Source organism: Osmerus eperlanus, chromosome 16 (genome assembly GCF_963692335.1).
Source record: "Osmerus eperlanus chromosome 16, fOsmEpe2.1, whole genome shotgun sequence".
NCBI lineage: Eukaryota > Metazoa > Chordata > Actinopteri > Osmeriformes > Osmeridae > Osmerus > Osmerus eperlanus.
Genome location: NC_085033.1, coordinates 3,141,904 through 3,163,032, shown reverse-complemented (window position 1 = coordinate 3,163,032; position 21,129 = coordinate 3,141,904). Strand labels below are relative to the sequence as shown.

Sequence of the window (21,129 nt, the reverse complement as noted above, 5' to 3'; positions counted from 1 at the left end):
TCTATTGACAAATGCCATCCATATTTACTGATCTTATTTCATTACAACCAAGGAAAGTTTTAGCCTCCAAAATTACTCAGAGTGCACCATGTGTTGTTCATGGATTAGAAGCTACAACATTTCTGTATAGTAACAGACAGAAAGAGCTCATATGAGGCCAACTGTAGGCCAAACCATTGAGCCTCAAGTCAGACAATCCACAAGAAGCTAATGTAAGCTGGCACAGTTTCCTTCCTACCTGCCACCTGTAATTTGAAGTTGAGCTTCTCTGTTCCAGCTTCACAGGTGTACTGTCCTGCATCCTTCTTCTCCACCTTTTCTATCACCAGCTGACGACTCTTGCCCTTTGTCTCCATGCAGACTGTCTTACTGGAGGTCAGCAGCTTCCCATCCTTGTACCATTTCACCTCTGTCTTGGTATCAGACACCTCACAGCTCAGAGTAGCTTTCTGGGAGATGGAGGCTTTCACCTCCTTCTGGACAGACTCCTTGTTGGAGAAGGCAGCCTGGGCTTCTGAGAGGAGAGTCGTGGAGGGGTACCATGGTTTCAGAAACAATTTACAGTAAGAAGACAACACAGTTTGACAAAGTTGAACAATAAACCTCACACAGTAAAAGTAAAAACAAGGTAAAACAGACAGACTCAACATAAAGTGTACTGAGACTTGACAGAAACAAACATACAAACTGTAGCCCAAGGAGATCACCATCAGGTCCAGGTGAAACGTACGTTTACTGACACAGAATGTTACCTCAAATATTGCTTCATAATAACTGTGTACCTACATGATTCAAAATCTATTGACAAATGCCATCCATATTTACTGATCTTATTTCATTACAACCAAGGAAAGTTTTAGCCTCCAAAATTACTCAGAGTGCACCATGTGTTGTTCATGAATTAGAAGCTACAACATTTCTGTATAGTAACAGACAGAAAGAGCTCATATGAGGCCAACTGTAGGCCAAACCATTGAGCCTCAAGTCAGACAATCCACAAGAAGCTAATGTAAGCTGGCACAGTTTCCTTCCTACCTGCCACCTGTAATTTGAAGTTGAGCTTCTCTGTTCCAGCTTCACAGGTGTACTCTCCTGCATCCTTCTTCTCCACCTTTTCTATCACCAGCTGACGACTCTTGCCCTTTGTCTCCATGCAGATTGTCTTACTGGAGGTCAGCAGCTTCCCATCCTTGTACCATTTCACCTCTGTCTTGGTATCAGACACCTCACAGCTCAGAGTAGCTTTCTGGGAGATGGAGGCTTTCACCTCCTTCTGGACAGACTCCTTGTTGGAGAAGGCAGCCTGGGCTTCTGAGAGGAGAGTCGTGGAGGGGTACCATGGTTTCAGAAACAATTTACAGTAAGAAGACAACACAGTTTGCCAAAGTTGAACAATAAACCTCACACAGTAAAAGTAAAAACAAGGTAAAACAGACAGACTCAACATAAAGTGTACTGAGACTTGACAGAAACAAACATATAAACTGTAGCCCAAGGAGATCACCATCAGGTCCAGGTGAAACGTCCGTTTACTGACACAGAATGTTACCTCAAATATTGCTTCATAATAACTGTGTACCTACATGATTCAAAATCTATTGACAAATGCCATCCATATCTACTGATCTTATTTCATTACAACCAAGGAAAGTTTTAGCCTCCAAAATTACTCAGAGTGCACCATGTGTTGTTCATGGATTAGAAGCTACAACATTTCTGTATAGTAACAGACAGAAAGAGCTCATATGAGGCCAACTGTAGGCCAAACCATTGAGCCTCAAGTCAGACAATCCACAAGAAGCTAATGTAAGCTGGCACAGTTTCCTTCCTACCTGCCACCTGTAATTTGAAGTTGAGCTTCTCTGTTCCAGCTTCACAGGTGTACTCTCCTGCATCCTTCTTCTCCACCTTTTCTATCACCAGCTGACGACTCTTGCCCTTTGTCTCCATGCAGATTGTCTTACTGGAGGTCAGCAGCTTCCCATCCTTGTACCATTTCACCTCTGTCTTGGTATCAGACACCTCACAGCTCAGAGTAGCTTTCTGGGAGATGGAGGCTTTCACCTCCTTCTGGACAGACTCCTTGTTGGAGAAGGCAGCCTGGGCTTCTGAGAGGAGAGTCGTGGAGGGGTACCATGGTTTCAGAAACAATTTACAGTAAGAAGACAACACAGTTTGCCAAAGTTGAACAATAAACCTCACACAGTAAAAGTAAAAACAAGGTAAAACAGACAGACTCAACATAAAGTGTACTGAGACTTGACAGAAACAAACATATAAACTGTAGCCCAAGGAGATCACCATCAGGTCCAGGTGAAACGTCCGTTTACTGACACAGAATGTTACCTCAAATATTGCTTCATAATAACTGTGTACCTACATGATTCAAAATCTATTGACAAATGCCATCCATATTTACTGATCTTATTTCATTACAACCAAGGAAAGTTTTAGCCTCCAAAATTACTCAGAGTGCACCATGTGTTGTTCATGGATTAGAAGCTACAACATTTCTGTATAGTAACAGACAGAAAGAGCTCATATGAGGCCAACTGTAGGCCAAACCATTGAGCCTCAAGTCAGACAATCCACAAGAAGCTAATGTAAGCTGGCACAGTTTCCTTCCTACCTGCCACCTGTAATTTGAAGTTGAGCTTCTCTGTTCCAGCTTCACAGGTGTACTGTCCTGCATCCTTCTTCTCCACCTTTTCTATCACCAGCTGACGACTCTTGCCCTTTGTCTCCATGCAGACTGTCTTACTGGAGGTCAGCAGCTTCCCATCCTTGTACCATTTCACCTCTGTCTTGGTATCAGACACCTCACAGCTCAGAGTAGCTTTCTGGGAGATGGAGGCTTTCACCTCCTTCTGGACAGACTCCTTGTTGGAGAAGGCAGCCTGGGCTTCTGAGAGGAGAGTCGTGGAGGGGTACCATGGTTTCAGAAACAATTTACAGTAAGAAGACAACACAGTTTGACAAAGTTGAACAATAAACCTCACACAGTAAAAGTAAAAACAAGGTAAAACAGACAGACTCAACATAAAGTGTACTGAGACTTGACAGAAACAAACATACAAACTGTAGCCCAAGGAGATCACCATCAGGTCCAGGTGAAACGTACGTTTACTGACACAGAATGTTACCTCAAATATTGCTTCATAATAACTGTGTACCTACATGATTCAAAATCTATTGACAAATGCCATCCATATTTACTGATCTTATTTCATTACAACCAAGGAAAGTTTTAGCCTCCAAAATTACTCAGAGTGCACCATGTGTTGTTCATGAATTAGAAGCTACAACATTTCTGTATAGTAACAGACAGAAAGAGCTCATATGAGGCCAACTGTAGGCCAAACCATTGAGCCTCAAGTCAGACAATCCACAAGAAGCTAATGTAAGCTGGCACAGTTTCCTTCCTACCTGCCACCTGTAATTTGAAGTTGAGCTTCTCTGTTCCAGCTTCACAGGTGTACTCTCCTGCATCCTTCTTCTCCACCTTTTCTATCACCAGCTGACGACTCTTGCCCTTTGTCTCCATGCAGATTGTCTTACTGGAGGTCAGCAGCTTCCCATCCTTGTACCATTTCACCTCTGTCTTGGTATCAGACACCTCACAGCTCAGAGTAGCTTTCTGGGAGATGGAGGCTTTCACCTCCTTCTGGACAGACTCCTTGTTGGAGAAGGCAGCCTGGGCTTCTGAGAGGAGAGTCGTGGAGGGGTACCATGGTTTCAGAAACAATTTACAGTAAGAAGACAACACAGTTTGCCAAAGTTGAACAATAAACCTCACACAGTAAAAGTAAAAACAAGGTAAAACAGACAGACTCAACATAAAGTGTACTGAGACTTGACAGAAACAAACATATAAACTGTAGCCCAAGGAGATCACCATCAGGTCCAGGTGAAACGTCCGTTTACTGACACAGAATGTTACCTCAAATATTGCTTCATAATAACTGTGTACCTACATGATTCAAAATCTATTGACAAATGCCATCCATATCTACTGATCTTATTTCATTACAACCAAGGAAAGTTTTAGCCTCCAAAATTACTCAGAGTGCACCATGTGTTGTTCATGGATTAGAAGCTACAACATTTCTGTATAGTAACAGACAGAAAGAGCTCATATGAGGCCAACTGTAGGCCAAACCATTGAGCCTCAAGTCAGACAATCCACAAGAAGCTAATGTAAGCTGGCACAGTTTCCTTCCTACCTGCCACCTGTAATTTGAAGTTGAGCTTCTCTGTTCCAGCTTCACAGGTGTACTCTCCTGCATCCTTCTTCTCCACCTTTTCTATCACCAGCTGACGACTCTTGCCCTTTGTCTCCATGCAGATTGTCTTACTGGAGGTCAGCAGCTTCCCATCCTTGTACCATTTCACCTCTGTCTTGGTATCAGACACCTCACAGCTCAGAGTAGCTTTCTGGGAGATGGAGGCTTTCACCTCCTTCTGGACAGACTCCTTGTTGGAGAAGGCAGCCTGGGCTTCTGAGAGGAGAGTCGTGGAGGGGTACCATGGTTTCAGAAACAATTTACAGTAAGAAGACAACACAGTTTGCCAAAGTTGAACAATAAACCTCACACAGTAAAAGTAAAAACAAGGTAAAACAGACAGACTCAACATAAAGTGTACTGAGACTTGACAGAAACAAACATATAAACTGTAGCCCAAGGAGATCACCATCAGGTCCAGGTGAAACGTCCGTTTACTGACACAGAATGTTACCTCAAATATTGCTTCATAATAACTGTGTACCTACATGATTCAAAATCTATTGACAAATGCCATCCATATTTACTGATCTTATTTCATTACAACCAAGGAAAGTTTTAGCCTCCAAAATTACTCAGAGTGCACCATGTGTTGTTCATGGATTAGAAGCTACAACATTTCTGTATAGTAACAGACAGAAAGAGCTCATATGAGGCCAACTGTAGGCCAAACCATTGAGCCTCAAGTCAGACAATCCACAAGAAGCTAATGTAAGCTGGCACAGTTTCCTTCCTACCTGCCACCTGTAATTTGAAGTTGAGCTTCTCTGTTCCAGCTTCACAGGTGTACTCTCCTGCATCCTTCTTCTCCACCTTTTCTATCACCAGCTGACGACTCTTGCCCTTTGTCTCCATGCAGATTGTCTTACTGGAGGTCAGCAGCTTGCCATCCTTGTACCATTTCACCTCTGTCTTGGTATCAGACACCTCACAGCTCAGAGTAGCTTTCTGGGAGATGGAGGCTTTCACCTCCTTCTGGACAGACTCCTTGTTGGAGAAGGCAGCCTGGGCTTCTGAGAGGAGAGTCATGAAGGAGCATGAGTTATCAACCACATAAATCAACATGAAAAGCAGGGACAAGACTGGGCGTATGACTTATTAACTGAGTGGACAACCACAAGACCACAGTCTGAGTAAATTATTCATCACCCACTTAAATCCAGACTATTAACAGCAACAGCATAAGAGAAAACCAAAACACCAGATTCACAATAATGACACACCAACAATCCACAAATACCTGCTCTAAGCGGTCTTTGTACAGAGGAAGTCAGGCATAAACAAATTAAAACACCAGATAATTTTATACATTATTATAAATCACCAAAGCATAACAGACACAATATATGGACAGCATTTTATGGTAATAAACTACCAAATCACTAAGGCCAAAATTCTGTCATGGAAATCCTTTTAACGGTCTAATCGAAATTATACAATTCTAAGCTGTACATAACCAAGAACTGTAAAATGTACAAACTTTCCATTAAAAACCGTGAGAAGAAAATGATTTCCTACCTGCCACCTGTAATTTGAAGTTGAGCTTCTCTGTTCCAGCTTCACAGGTGTACTCTCCTGCATCCTTCTTCTCCACCTTTTCTATCACCAGCTGACGACTCTTGCCCTTTGTCTCCATGCAGACTGTCTTACTGGAGGTCAGCAGCTTGCCATCCTTGTACCATTTCACCTCTGTCTTGGTATCAGACACCTCACAGCTCAGAGTAGCTTTCTGGGATATGGAGGCTTTCACCTCCTTCTGGACAGACTCCTTGTTGGAGAAGGCAGCCTGTTCGTCTTGCGTTTCTGAGATGAAAAATCACACAAACAACTCTTATCAAGAAATACAACCTCTGTGTATTTATAGTATATATTTACGAAGTTTGGTCTGAATTACCTTTTATCTTGACCTGGAATGTAACTTTGTCTGCCTGTGTCTCACAGGAGTAGTGTCCCTCGTCGCTCTTCTTGGCCTTCTTGATGATCAGCCTCCTATCCGTCCCTCTGGAGATGATGGTGGTCCTTTGGTCCTCGGCAATCTGCGTCCCATCCTTCCTCCAGACCACCACACTGCTGGCAGAAGACACCTCACAGCTCAGCTCCAGATCTCCTGTCAGGACGGGGGCCACAGCCATGGGGCCCCGAGGCTTGTTCAGGAACTTGGCTGGCTCATCTGGCACACAAACACACAATAACAAGGGGTTGATACATTAATTATCTATTCATTCCATTCATTTAATGACTCCTCAATTTCATTCAAAGTTATTCCAATTTTTTGATATTTTTCCAATCTTGTGATATTTGTGTGTGTGTGTATTTATGTGTTTGTGTGGGTGCCCAGTGTGTGTGTGTGTGTGTGTGGGGGGGGGGGGTGGCACAACTAGTCACTAGTGGATGTTATTACATGTTGACAGAGAGCCCTTTCACAGGTCTGCTGGCTCACAAGCACCTGCTGGCATCTGTCAGAGCACGTCCTGTTCCTGAGGTCCACATGTGACAGCAACTCACAACACTATACCCTGCATATGTAGGCTAGAGGTTGCACTTGTCACCCAGGGTCAGCTACAGGCCTGAGGGGCCAACCCCACTGGACACTGATTCAAACATAATCACCAAAATGTAACTCAATGTTATTGAACATTTTAAATATTTGGTAGTGAGAGTACCAAAGCTAGTTTGGTTTAGTTTCCAGGCTGTTTAAGGATGTTAGGGACAAGACAGCACCAAGCATGGGACAACAGAATGTTTTTGTGGTTTTACCTTTAAGCGCGAGCTGCAAGGATATCCTATCATTATCCAGCACACATTCATAGATGCCCACATCCTCCTCAGTGACATTGTGGACAATCAGGATCCTCTTGCGGTTTGTGATGACATACTCATACTTCTTGCCAATCTTTAACTCTCGTCCGTTCATCATCCAGACCACCTTCACACAGCATGGATACATGAATGAACCGCTGAATAATGTGATTGCTGGGGAATATTATCATACAAACAGGAAAGACAAGGATTATGGGAATCATTAGCTATTTGAATAATGCAGTCCAACACACACCTTGACGTCGTAATCAGACACTTCTGTGGTCAGCTCAGCGGATGACTGAGCACTGCAGGTCACCACCTCCACCTGGTCTGGTCTACTGGTGAACCTCACAGATGGCACTAGAAAAAGCAGTCTTACATTAGCTCCTAGGAGTCTTACATTAGCTACCAGAAGTCTTACATTAGCTACCTGACATCTTACCATAGCTACTAAGAGTCTTACATTAGCTACCTGAAGTCTTACATTAGCTACCAGGAGTTGGCCACCAGCAGAACAATAAAGGAGCTATGGTTGCAGCACACCGCTGATGGTTATTAAAGTGTCAGAGAGTATATTTGGGACGTTGTTTATGTCCAGGCCTGTTCTCTAGCACTTACTCTTCACAGTCAGTACACAGCTGCTCTCAGAGCCACCACCCACAAACTTGACCTCTGCCCGATCCATCTCCAACAGGACGTTGCGTATGAGTAGCGTGTGCGTGTTCTTGGAGCGGGTGATGAGGTAGTCGGCGCCACTGCGCAGGAGGCGTCCGTTCAGGGACCAGAATCCTGAGCAGACGGCGGTCAGCTCCACGGACAGGGAGCCCTCCTCGCCGTAGATGACCGTGCTGTTCACCAGTGCGGACTTCAACTCCGCCGTGGGCTCTGGGAGGGGAAAACGCAACATGGAACATTGAGACATGTCAGGGTTTCATTTAGCAGATACCTTGAGCCAGTGACTTTTTGATCTGCGGTCAAATGATCTACCACAGAGCTTACCCATCAGGGACATCATCAGGAGAGTCAACATCACGATGACACAATGAAAAGTCTGCTTGCTGATCAAACAATCTCATTGTTTTCTCAAAGATTTATACTAAACTTAGTAATCGTGAAATTCTGTTCATATTCTGAGCACCTCAAATGCGACCATGTGATCAGGAAGGGGTCAGGGGTCAAGCAGGTGGCTTACCGAGGTAGAAACTTCCAGACACCTCCAGACAGGAACTTTGACCATAGCTGTTGACAGCACTGATACGGAACTGGAAGCTGGCCTCCTCTGAGAAGTTTGAGATGGTGATCTCTGTTTGGGTGAGGAGCTCTGAGCCGTTGCACCTCTGCCAGGTCTGAGCCCCCACCTTCCTCTTTTCCACGATGTAGCCGCTGATGGGCACAGGCCTGTCGCTGTCCGGGGGGGACCACTGCAGGGTGATGGACGAGCTCGTCTTGTTTCGCACCACCACGTCAATGGGGGGGTCTGGAGGATGCTTTCTTGCAGCTGGAGATGAAAGGGTTGAATGTGAGAAAATGGTACATATCAAAGTACACTGTGTGTATGTGCTCCGTGTGTGTCCTGTCACTCACCAGTGACAGAAAACCGCGTAGACGTCTTGCAGTCTCCAGCCACGAAGGCCACCTCTCCGGAGTCGTCGGCCTGGCAGTCTCGGATGGTGAGGGTGTACTGTCGGAGACTGCAGCCGATGGACACTCGGAAGTCCTGCTTCAGACGCTCGCCGTTGCGCGTCCAGTAGGAGTCCGGGCAGGGATGTTCCAGCTCCACACAGAAGATGACTGTGTCGCTGACAGGAACCACCGTTCTCCTGGGAAGTTTCTTGGTGATGTTGCCTGAAGCGTCGAGCAGAGGGGTCACTGAAGAGCGGCAACACTCCAGCAGAACACAAACTCGCTAAATATTGAGATAATTCTTTTTTTAATAAATAGAATGAATTGCACTTATTTAGAAATGACTCTTTTTGTTCAAAACTAGCTTTTTTTTTTACACTCGTGTGTTCACTGTTATTCCTGTTCAATGCTGCTATAAGGATGTGGTTTCCACTCTGGGAACAATAAGGTTCTATCTGTCCAATCTTAATAAAACTATTGAATGATAGTTTCGACTTGGTATTTCATCCAGCCTTCACATAAGGCCCTGCGGCCCCTGAGACGACGAGGACAGAAGGTCCATCTCCCCTACCCAGCACGGTGAGCTCGGCCACGGTGCGACTGCCCTCGTTCATCTCGCAGATGTAGACAGCGTCGTCATTGGTGGTGACGTTCCTGATGGTGAGGCGGCGCAAGGTCCCCTCCTCCTCCATACGATACTTGGTGTTCTGCTCCAGGCGCGTCTCCTCCATGAACCAGTTGGCCTGCGTGGCCGAGACGGGCACCTCACACATCAAGGTGGCTGTCTCCTTCTCCTGCACTTCCACATCCTGCAGCTTCCTCCGGAAAGGGACCTTAGGCTCTGGTATCAGGGAAGACGGAAAACATGCCAATGAGGTTTGTGACCGCTGTGACCCATGTACGAGTTGGCCTATGCAAAACGTGGCCAATTGTGGTCATGGGGTCCATTCATTCTCTGTTCTGCAGATCCATTTCTGATAAAACTCTCATCATGAAACACATGTTCATCCTTAAACATTGATAAATACCAATCCAAGTTGTCAGGTTCTCTTTAAAAAAATGTCAGCACACTAAACATGAGACATGGCATGCTAACCAGCTGCTATAAATCGTTTAGGGTATTCACATAAAAAAAGAAGCATATTCCTGAAGAGCCGTTTTGGGATCATTAAGAATAGCATATTTAAGCATGCCACACTATAATGATTCTGAATCTGACCTAGTGATCAATTTCCAAAGTATTAACTGTACACATATTCTTCTGTTGACACTCTCAAAGAAGACATCAGTCATCCTCAAAATAATCACTGTATTTCCTGTTGATTAAAAATAAGCATTGCTGATTTGCAACGTCTTCTTAGGAAGCTGTTTATGGTGGACAGGGGTTGAGGGACACAGGGTGAATCATATTCCCCCATATCCTTAAACATTGATAAATAGCAATCCAAGTTGTCAGGTTCTCTTAAAAAAAATGTCAGCACACTAAACATGAGACATGGCATGTTAACCAGCTGCTATAAATCCTTTAGGGTATTCACATAAATAAAAAAAATTGCATATTCATGAAGAGACATTTTGGGATCATTAAGAATAGCATATTTCAGCATGCCACACTATAATGAGTCTGAATCTGACCTAGTGATCAATTTCCAAAGTATTAACTGTACACATATTCTTCTGTTGACACTCTCAAAGAAGACATCAGTCATCCTCAAAATAATCACTGTATTTTCCGTTGATTTAAAATAAGCATTGCTGATTTGCAACGTCTTCTTAGGAAGCTGTTTATGGTGGACAGGGGTTGAGGGACACAGGGTGAATCATATTCCCTAACACCCTGGATGAGCTTCATTACAAAAACCTCACCTCCACTCAGAAGCTGTGTTTGAAAGGTCTGGCTGGGGGTTGGGAAGGGGGGGGGGGGTTAAATGGCATGGGTTTCTATTATGACCTTTACCTTGAACTGAGGGTTAGCAAATGATCTGGCGTTAATAGGAACCCAGAAACATAAAGGGCAGAGGGGTACAGTCCCCGCCCCCGCGACAGCCTCCATAATCCTGAAAAACTAACAACAAAGCAGACACGCAGGTGTTCGTTTACGTGCGGCACCAATAATAAGGTCCACTGAAAGGCACTGTGCTGCACACTGTCAAACTGAGAAGGAAATTAACAACCGCCATTGACAACTCCATGTTTCAGGCCCCGGGCCAATCGTGAGTGGCTCATGGAAAGTGACTCTAGCTGTGGCGCCTGAGGGCTACGGTGGGCCAGTGGCCATCCCAGCAACTGTGAACTACTCATCACCAGCAGAAAATAGACGCAACACTACACTCGCCCCTTCATATTGCTGCCAGCATTCCATCTAGTTGCGCAAAGTCTATACCAGGGGGAGGGTATAACATTGTTCAGGTGAGGTTAGTGGTGTGTACACTTCTGGTTTTACTGTATAACAGATAATGACTAGTCAGACAAAAGTGCTGTTAATTCTCAAGTTTGCTGTGATACCCTAGGAAGTACTGTACATAAGCTCTGCCCTATGGGACCTTTTCTTTCAGAGAATGACAGACCACAGCTATGCAGACATACACTGTTCAGACATCTGAGCTATTTATAAGAGATACAGTTCATCAACGTACATGACAAAAGTTCACCTCGTGGAAATATTATGCATCATGGAAACATTTATTAAATGTATCAAATCGCACAATACTGAAACAAAGATCCTCATATTACTCGGGAACGGTTCCAGAAAATCTGTCAGACTCATGAAACACCAGCATCAAAAGGACTTACATTTTAACCTCAAAACAGACATAAAGTAACAAGCTTACCTTTGACGATGACCAACACGGCGCTGTAAGTCTGTCCGGCCATGTTGGAGGCGTTGCAAGTGTACAGGCCGTTGTCACCCTGCTTGCAGTACAGGATTTTGAGGATGAAGTTCTCGGCCTGGTCCTCATACATGACGTGCCTGCGGCCTTCGCTGATGTTGGAGCCATCCTTCCTCCAGATGATGTGGGGCTTGGGGTGGCCCGTCACGAAGCAGCTGAGCTTGGCATGCTTGCCCTCCGTCACCGTGCAGGTGCGGGTGAACACACCCTTGGGCAGCATGGCCAGCGCAGACGCCCGCTGGGCCTGCTCCAGGTCGTCTGTGATCTTGGCGGAGGTGGAGGACGAGGTGGAGTTGTAGGAAGAGCTGCTCTCGACATTGCGGTAGATGGAGATCTCCTCCTTGCGTTTCTGCAGGTGGGAGAGGAGGGAGGTGTTCTTGTCCACGCCCAGGTGCCGGGAGTCCTGGAGGTCCACCACCAAGGCGGCGGGGGCGTGCGAGCGCCCCACAGAGTTCTTGGCTCGGCAGGTGTAGGTCCCGCTGTCCAGGCTGCGGACACTCTGGATCCTCAGGGAGCTGCTATCGCTGTCGGAAGTCACCTTGATGCGGTTGGACTCTCCCACGTAGCGCCCATCCTTCTCCCAGTCGAAGTTAGGCTCAGGGTAGGCTGCCACCCGGCAGTGGAAAATGACATCCCCCCCAAGTCCCACGCGTGCCGACTTGGGTTTGACCATGAAAACAGGGGCTCGCTCTATCATCTTGGTTGGCAGGTCTACTTTAAGGGTGACTGCAGCGTAGGCCTCCCCGACACTGTTTTTGGCCCGGCACATATAGTGGCCGCTGTCCTCCAGAGTTAGGTCGTAGATGGTCAGACGGTACACATCGCCATCGTCCACTGTCTTGAAGCGACCTCCAGATGTGATCCGCAGCTTCTCCTTCTCCCAGGTGATGAGGGGAGTTGGGTTACCAACAATGGTGCAGCTCAGTGTGGCATCCTTTCCCACACACACTGAGAAGGCCTTGGGCCGGGTTAGAAACCTTGGGGCGCCTCCAAATAGGTTCTGGTCCATTATTGGTTCCTGTAATTGAAAGAAAGGTATCTGGAACATTAGGTTTGATCTCCATTGAGGTATTTGTCCATTAAGAGCATGTTACCTGAGGAAAATATAAGTATATGTATGCTGCCTCATAAGTAACAACATTATTAATGCAGAAAAGTTTAGGTGGGGGTACTGATATGGTACTCAGTTGATGGCTCACCCTATTCCCACTTTAGATTAAATTAAATTGAGATAGTTTTTTTCTGCTCTGCCAATTGCAAATTCAAATGGCTGCTGTACAAGTTTGTTAAGGGACGTGCTTTCCTTCATTAGAAAACATTTATTGAAAACAATCAAAAATGGTACTTTACAGTACATCCACAGAAAGGTAAAACAGATCTAAATGTATCCTATACCTTTTTCGTTATGCAAATAACCTGAATGTATATCTTAAATATAGGGAGAGTCAAAATAAAGAAAATTATAGACAGTTTGCGTGACAGATACATAGTTTACTTCATAAGATTATTATGAACACAACATACTTGTTAGGCTGCTAACAGTCACTACTGTACAGTTTCAGTCCTCCTTAACTGTACTCGTTTGGTTATGAGGTCGGCTGCCTGCATAAAATAGTGCACAACCAATATAAGATATCTAAAGTAGGAAGCAGGCCTCCATCCAGCAGACTTCCTGTAACTATTTGGGTCCAGGCTCTGACCTGCCCTACACCCCACAGAATTATCTGGGCTCTTCTTCTTGGGGTAGGAAAGTCAATAGAACAAGTGATTTCAGTGTAAGATTTGTTGACATTTCGATTTAACAAAGTTACATAGAACAGTTATGTGCCTTTCAAAGGGTGACATTTGCCATCTTTGTCACCTCATTCCCATGAGCTGCATGTTCCAAAAATAACCTCAGCTGTCAGACCCCGTCTCTGTTCATTGCCATTTGTAGAAGCAAAGAGATTTCAGCTGTTTGACAGGGCACCCACAGAGGGTAATGCTTTTACTTATGCTTCTGATAATATAATTAATAATAATTTACTTTAGAGCTTTACCAAAACAATGTTGAATATTTATTATTGCCTAATAATTCATGGGGAAATAGGGTAGTATGTCATTGTTTTCTTCAAATAGTTAATAATAACTATATGCACCTCTAGAAGTTATAGAAATGCAACATTTGTCTGTTAATACACTTAAGTATGCAAATTACATATTGATTGTCCATTTGTATTTCAGAAATCAGCGGTTTATTATAATCTCGGTCCACGCTGACATCTAAATTAATCAATGTAGCCAAATAGGCTACTTTTTGGGGGTGTTCCACAAAGATGATCCAAATGTGTTTTCCTCACCTTGAGTCGTGAGCCACTCTCTGGTAAATCAAACGTTGACACATATGGACGAAAACTTCAGTGGTTTAATTGTCGAAAATATAATCCAAAAGAGAGTTGTATTTCAACAAAATGACCCTAAGAGTGGTTATATTTTCCTAAATTATTGTATATCCAGGAAAACGTAACATCCCCCCAGTCTCCTGCGGTGGGTGGTTGACTACGCTTATTTCTTTTTTCTTCTTTGGTACCTCATGATGCCAAATAGCTGACGTTCCTCTTTCGGTGCAGCCTCCTTTCCAAAATAGACTTGTCAATTACTGAAGAGATAGCCTGGGTGGTGGTAAAATGGTCCGACAAACATTGCTCCTCCTTTTATTACTGATAACAAATACTAACTGTCTATGTGGTCTTGCTCTTGTTGTCAACAAGCCATATCAAACTATTCCTCAGAACTTATTATCGTATAATTGGTCTGGAGGAAGGTTAATTTTAAATTGTGTCATCAACACCGCTCAGTTTGGTTTAAGGTACTTGAATGCAAATTGTGCAGAAAAGTTTATCTTGTAAAACTTTAAATCTTTTATATATTTTAATAAAGTACAACATAAATAGCCGTTATATAGGTCACTACATTACATTGGGAAAGTGACATGGATGTGTAACTTTGTGTGGCAAAGGGATCAAATTAGACACGACAAAAGAAACTCACACACACCCTTTCATTTCGCTATACGATTGTAGACTACAGAACTATTTCAAGAATTCTGCCAAGGTCTTTCCTATCACAATCCAAGGTCATGGCATTTGGGGTCCATTAGCACCACTCACATTAACAGTTAACAGAGCAGTAGGCATCCATAAAGCAAGGACTTGCTCTGCAGTAGGTGAGGTAGGCTACTGTCATCTGTGATTATCTGTATGGTACTGAGAGTAAAATGCAACCAACTCTTTGTCTAGGCAGTTCATATTATTTCTTGAGCATGGGCTTTCCCCTCCTTCCTCTGAGTGACAGCAGCAGGCCCCCAGGTCTCCTATTTAAACCCCTGAAATTCTAGCACAGGGTAATCCTTACAGTACTGGCTGACTGTTGCCAGGAGCAATTTGGCTTCCTGACTTCTGGTCTTGACTGGCTCATCCATGTCCAGGGTCAGCTTGAGAATCACCATAATCCCATTGGTGGGATTGTTGCAGTTTTGTATTGTATGCATTTTGCTAAATATTGCTTTGAAAGACATGTATTCTACATATCTACAACAAATGTAGGATTTCTACACACAATGCAAGAAATCCGATGCGCTGGCTAGATGAAGCAAGATCTTATCTACAAAGCACAAGTTAAAAAAGAGCCAATTCTAGTTCTTCTTGTGTAGTAAGTGCCTATTCTGCCTCAGAATAAAAAAATACCTTTACGGCTATACAGCAAGACAGCTACTGACTTCCTGTTTCACTAAACAGAAAACCAGTGTCATGACAGGCTCGATGGCTGTGGCAGGCATTGAACCTATGACCTTGCACTTCACAGGACACCATCTTATCCCAGTGAGCTATAATTGCTGTTTTCAATTACTGTATAAATAAATAAGCCGTTTCTCCTGTGGCAAGCTTGGGCCAAGCTAAAGCAGCTGTAATTCAGTCATATTTGGACATATCAAGGTGAAATTGTGCATGGGACTTCAGAGTGATGCCATCTTGAAACACACTGGATGTGAAAAATCATCAGTCTAAAGGACATTTGTATTATTGACACAGACATTGAGGCAATGTGGACATTTACATATACGCCTGCTTCAGCCATATTGTATTGTATTAATTTTTGCTACATTACTTCTTAAAAGACATGCATCCTACACATCTATTTAAGTCGATTGGATCTATGGTTCATGAGGAGAAGAGTTTTGAAGGTTGTCCCATATTTGGACTGTACTAGTCTGACGTTATGGGTCCTTGAGACTTTTGTTCACCATGAGGAATAAGGCATGTATACCAATTTTCAGGCATTTTGGAGTAATGGGGCATAGGGAAAATCACATAGACTTTGGGCGTGGCTTATGAAGAGGTCTGTCCTTAACCACTGATCAGTTAACAACAATTAAAGAATGATTGCTTTATTACTTTTATACTGTTTGGAATGCTCTGAATGTAATAAACAATGTTTGATTTATACCCTGCTATATTAAAGGCAGGGTAGGCAAGTTGCGAAGCTAGCTATTTTAGCTTCTTTTTGACACGATTCATACCAAAATATCCCACCTACTCCCTTCAAAGCCACTCCCACAAAATTACAGTAACGAGCATTGAGTGGAGGGGCAGAGTGCGCGCAGGTAGGTAGACAGGTAGCCCGTCCAATCAATAGTCAGGGTACCCCTTAATGATTGGTGGTGTTTATTACAGTACTGCGACACCCACAGATGTCAGAATGATTTCATATTATCATCAAACCTTTACATATATTGGTTGCTATCAAGACGTGAAGTTACTTTCAGCAAATATGAAAAAAAGTGCTTCTCAACAACATTGCCTACCCTGCCTTTAAGCTCATGAGAACCTAACCCATGGTCATGTCCAGGAGAGAAATATATATCTATGAATGATGTTGCTTGTATCATGGATAAACGGTCATAATGCTGTTTGCTTATGCCTGCTTAGCCATACGTTAGTGACACTAGTGTAGGTCAGAGGTCACAGTACATTGTATTATTTAGGCTGCTAGCTGCATGGCATGTGTGATACCATTTATATGCATGGTTTTTTACCTTGTTGCTCAATCAAGTAGTAAGTATAGGAATCCTATAGATTTGTCTTCAACATGGAACCATTGTTTCCAACATGAATAATCAACTCTACTTTAATTGATGGTTGATCAATTATACTCATTATGAGTGTTAGATGTGTCAGATGACTCTAATCAGTTTAATTGACATACAGACCCGTCCATTACATTCTCACGGTATATAAAGGAGAGGTCTAGCCTACTTCTCAAGCGAACATGGCTGCAATACAGCAGATAATACGATTGAGAGAGAGCGATGGCGGCCCAGAAGTAGGCTGGTAAGGCTCAATGCCTTTGTGAGGACGACTATGAGTCCACTGGACATCCTTGAGGACTCTGCCATTCTATATAAATACCGGCTCAGAAGGACTGACATCCTGATGCTCCTGAACCTGGTTGAGGCAGACCTGCAGAGGCCAACAAGGAGGTCCTACGCACTCACCCTTGCAACTCAGCTACTGGCAGCGCTACGTTTTTATGCCACTGGCAGTTTTTTGGAGGTTCTTGGCGATGGACATGGGCTCTCCAAGGCCTCAGTATCGAGATCCGTGCAGGCTGTAACATCAGCATTACTTCGCCACATCCAATTCCCCACAACAAGAGGGGTCAAGTCTGCGGTGCAGGACTTTTTTTTTTGTCAAACATAACATCCCCCATTGGGGTAATTGATGGCACCCTCATTCCCATTCTCACCCCTTCCAATGAGGGCCATGTTTTCTTTCGCAGGAAAGGCTATGCTGCCATCAATTGCCAGGTTGTCTGTGACCATCAGGGGCTCATCACAGATCTTGTGGCAAGATGGCCTGGCAGCAGCCATGACTCTTTAGTTTTTTTCTAATTCCTCTGTTGGCCAGGAGGCACAAGCTTCCAGGGATGGATGGCTGCTTCTCGGGAGCCGGGGGTATCCATTGAGGCCATACCTTTTTACTCCTGTCGCTAACCCCCTCAACGAGGCCGATGAGAAATACAACGATGCTCACCGTGTGGCCAGGAGTATCGTTGAGAGGACTCTTGGCAGATGGAAGATGATTCCGATGTCTCCACAAGTCGGCTGGAGGTCTTCTTTTCCACCCATCTAAATGTTGTGCAGTTATTGCAGTACCTGCAATGCTGCACAACATAGCTGTAAGAGCTACAACACCCTTGGGTCCTCAAGAAGACCAGTTGGAGGAAGATGGTGAAGAAGAAGATGGGCCTCCCCTGCAGGCCCATGGCATGTCCAGTATCTGGCTGGCTTCAAAGCCTCGTGGTTTTCGTCCTGGCGGTGGAACTGTGGACCAGCTCTACACCCTCGGCAGGGTCCTAAAGGGTGCATGGGAGTTCGCCCCACCAGTCTACACATGTTTTGTGGATTTGGAAAAGGCGTTCAACCGTGTCCCTCGGGGGCTCATGGAGGGGGTGCGCCGGGAGTACGGAGTACCGGATTCCCTGATCGGGGCTGTCCGGTCCCTGTACGAGGGATTTAAAGGATTTGTACATAAACTTGTTCCTACCTACATCCTGCCCACCAGACAGGCACTGAAGACCATGGTGGCCTCCATGAACATGGATGCCTTCCTTGCCGTCACATGCCATTTCATTGATGCTGATTTCAAGCTCTCCACCGTGCTCTTGGGGGTGACCAAGTTCCCGCAAACGCACACAGCCGAGCACATAAAGGAGGTCAAGAATGTTCTTCTTGGAGAATGGGGCCTAAAGGACAAAGTTCATTGCCTCATTACTGACAATGCTTCCAACATGATTTTATGTGCAAAGCTACTGGAAATGCGCCATGTGCCTTGTTTTGCCCACACCCTCAACCTGGTGGTGAAGAAGGCACTGGAGGTCACCCCTGAGATACAGGACATCCGCACACGAACCAGGAGGATTGTGGCGTTCTTCAAGTCCAGCACCAATGCCAAAGAGAGACTCTCAGTGACACAAGGCCAGCTGGGGATTCCCACACAAGTTGGTCCAGGAGGTGGAAACGAGATGGAACAGCACTTTCCAAATGCTGAAAAGAATGTATGAGCATCGCCTGGCAGTGGGAGCAGCCCTGGGCAGTTTAACAACTGACATCCCGTATCCGAGTGCCTGGAAATCCTTGGACCTTTTAACCATGCAACCGTAGAGCTCTCTGAAGAGAAGTGTCATCCCAATCCTCAGAATGCTGCAGCACAAGGTTGCTTCAAAGTGTGCCAATATGGGCAACCCAACTGCCTTACTGTTGGGACAAAACCTTCATCAAATGAAGGCCAAGTGCAGTGTGGAAAACGTTAGGGTCCTGGCCATGGCTATGGTGCTGGACCCACGATTCAAGACCTTAGCCTTTGGCAATCAGTCCAATGCACAAGAAGCAGTAAAAAAGGATCACAGCGGAATGCTCAAAGTACACTCAACGTTCCTCTGCAACCACACAGGTAATACGTTTCCCTTTGTATCATATTGTCATTGTCTGATCCTTTAATTGTATTATTTAAATGCATGTCCTGAAGAATTCTCCCCCTTGGGGACCACACCATTAATCTGATCTTTGTTTTGTCAGTCAGTCCCACCAGAGGAGAGGCCAGGGACATCGATGGCTGGACAGGACACGGACAACCTTTGGGAGCTACTGGACAGCCGCGTTGGTTACAAAACATTGTTGAGGATCATTTGAGAAAGCTGACAATTTGACAGTGCTTCGCGTGCACTAAATGCAACATTTCCTTTTCGTGGTTCCCGGCAGGTGCAACACGTAATGTCCAGAGTGCTGTGGCAGACGCTACAGTGGAGGATCCATTGGCATACTGGGCCACGAGACAAACGGTATATCCCAATTTGTTCCAACTGTGTATGATTTATTTACACATGCCAGCCACATCAGTACCTTGTGAGAGTGTTTTCAAAGGCTGGTGAGATTGTTAGTAAGAAAAGAAGTTGTTTGAGTTCTAGCACTGTGGAAAAAATACTTTTCCTGAATAAAAATCTTTGAACCATCCCCAATTGACCAGTTCTGTAATCAATACCTTGTATTGTTTACACAAGCACATAGGCTGCTACATCTAGTTTTTCCTGCCTTCAAATGTGTCCATCCCTTTCCCAGTTGCAACAGCATGTTCCAAAACCTGAGCCACTAGTCTACATTATCAAATAATTTATTTATTTAGAATATACTTCCTCTAAAACGAGGTCACCAAGATTCGAACTCGCAAGACTTGTCTGGTAAGCAGAGGTCTTACCACAAGGCTATACTGAAGCTAACTTCTTGTGTGAATATTGCTATAAGAACCGAAACAGAAATATTATGAATCTAAAATAGCGAAGACGTTACGTTGTTTATAATGCAACAAAATATATGATAACATTTTTGACACTTACACATCGACACATTTGTCACATAACCTTTATCAAGTTGTCAATGACGATTGTGAGACTGATGTCTCGAGGACTTGACGCCACTTGATTCCTTCCATCGCTCGATACAGTCGCCATACCATAATTTGACCAGCAGATGTCCCTATGGAGAAGATGTATCAAACGCTTCGACAAATGGAAAGCTTTGTTTCCCCATCACTACCTTGAACTAAAGTAAACGGTAAAGACATGTACATAAAAAACAGACAAAGATCAGTCAAGAAAACAGTACAAACTATAACAGAGCTCTGCCACAGTTCAACACAAAAACCAGCCCTCTCCCCCAAACACACAGAGACAAAGTACATTTTAAAGGGGAACGGAAGATGGGAGATCTGGAACAGGTGTGGCAATGAACTGATGACTGATTGGACCCAGGTATACACATCTGTGAAGTAGGAGAATGAGACAGTAGGAGGAGACAGAACAACACAAAACAGAACACAAGACATGCAGGGCACACGTAACGTGCATGCACATAACACTTACCTAGAAGTCATTATTGTCTGTACTATTTCAGTAAAGTGGAGGAGTTTGATAGGGGGATATCTAAACAATTGCGCACAGAAGGGAGACCATTCAACTATTAAGTAGTGCTGTTACCGACTTCACAATCTGGGGATTCTTTGAATATTGAAGGGTCAGGAAAAGTCAAATATCCATAATGTTTTTATATATTTGTTTTTCTTGCTTCTGTCTCTCATTGAAGGATGAAATTGTATGGAGGTCGATGTGGAGGGGTGATGGAGGTCGATATGGAGGGGTGATTGTAAAATAAACAATGTATATCTTGAATCTGCCCTGAGAGTCAACCTTGTGTCTTGCCTCTCTAACATTATACATTTGTGGTTGAGATTGAGTGACTGGACACCCGGCCTGGGTTCCCCTACGGGTTCCTGGAGGGGCCTAGCCCCTGTCTCTTTGTGTTGAATTCCGTGACCCTGGTAGATGCCCATGCACTCACTCTGACCCTTGCTTATCGGTTTACCGATTTGCGCGGCGACAGGATTTCTCAGACTTACACCCAAGGGAAAAATGTCAATACTTACTCGTCTTGGAGAAAC

General features: G+C 44.4%; 1 protein-coding gene across 1 annotated transcript in view; it reads right to left on the bottom strand.

The window, feature by feature from the left end:
• The window catches only part of LOC134036510 (obscurin-like), a 71,256-nt gene extending 57,110 nt beyond the window's left edge, over positions 1–14,146 (bottom strand). The window contains exons 1-17 of the mRNA XM_062481494.1: positions 13,939–14,146; positions 11,540–12,617; positions 9,280–9,549; positions 8,670–8,930; positions 8,278–8,583; positions 7,704–7,970; positions 7,339–7,445; positions 7,041–7,209; positions 6,178–6,453; positions 5,802–6,086; positions 5,021–5,296; positions 4,224–4,499; positions 3,427–3,702; positions 2,630–2,905; positions 1,833–2,108; positions 1,036–1,311; positions 239–514 (exon numbers count right to left, since the gene is read on the bottom strand). Coding sequence (XP_062337478.1) covers positions 239–514; positions 1,036–1,311; positions 1,833–2,108; positions 2,630–2,905; positions 3,427–3,702; positions 4,224–4,499; positions 5,021–5,296; positions 5,802–6,086; positions 6,178–6,453; positions 7,041–7,209; positions 7,339–7,445; positions 7,704–7,970; positions 8,278–8,583; positions 8,670–8,930; positions 9,280–9,549; positions 11,540–12,608 — 4,942 coding nt within the window. The 5' untranslated portion in view covers positions 12,609–12,617; positions 13,939–14,146. The remainder of the gene's footprint in view (positions 1–238; positions 515–1,035; positions 1,312–1,832; positions 2,109–2,629; positions 2,906–3,426; positions 3,703–4,223; positions 4,500–5,020; positions 5,297–5,801; positions 6,087–6,177; positions 6,454–7,040; positions 7,210–7,338; positions 7,446–7,703; positions 7,971–8,277; positions 8,584–8,669; positions 8,931–9,279; positions 9,550–11,539; positions 12,618–13,938) is intronic.
• Between the last annotated feature and the right edge of the window lie 6,983 nt (positions 14,147–21,129).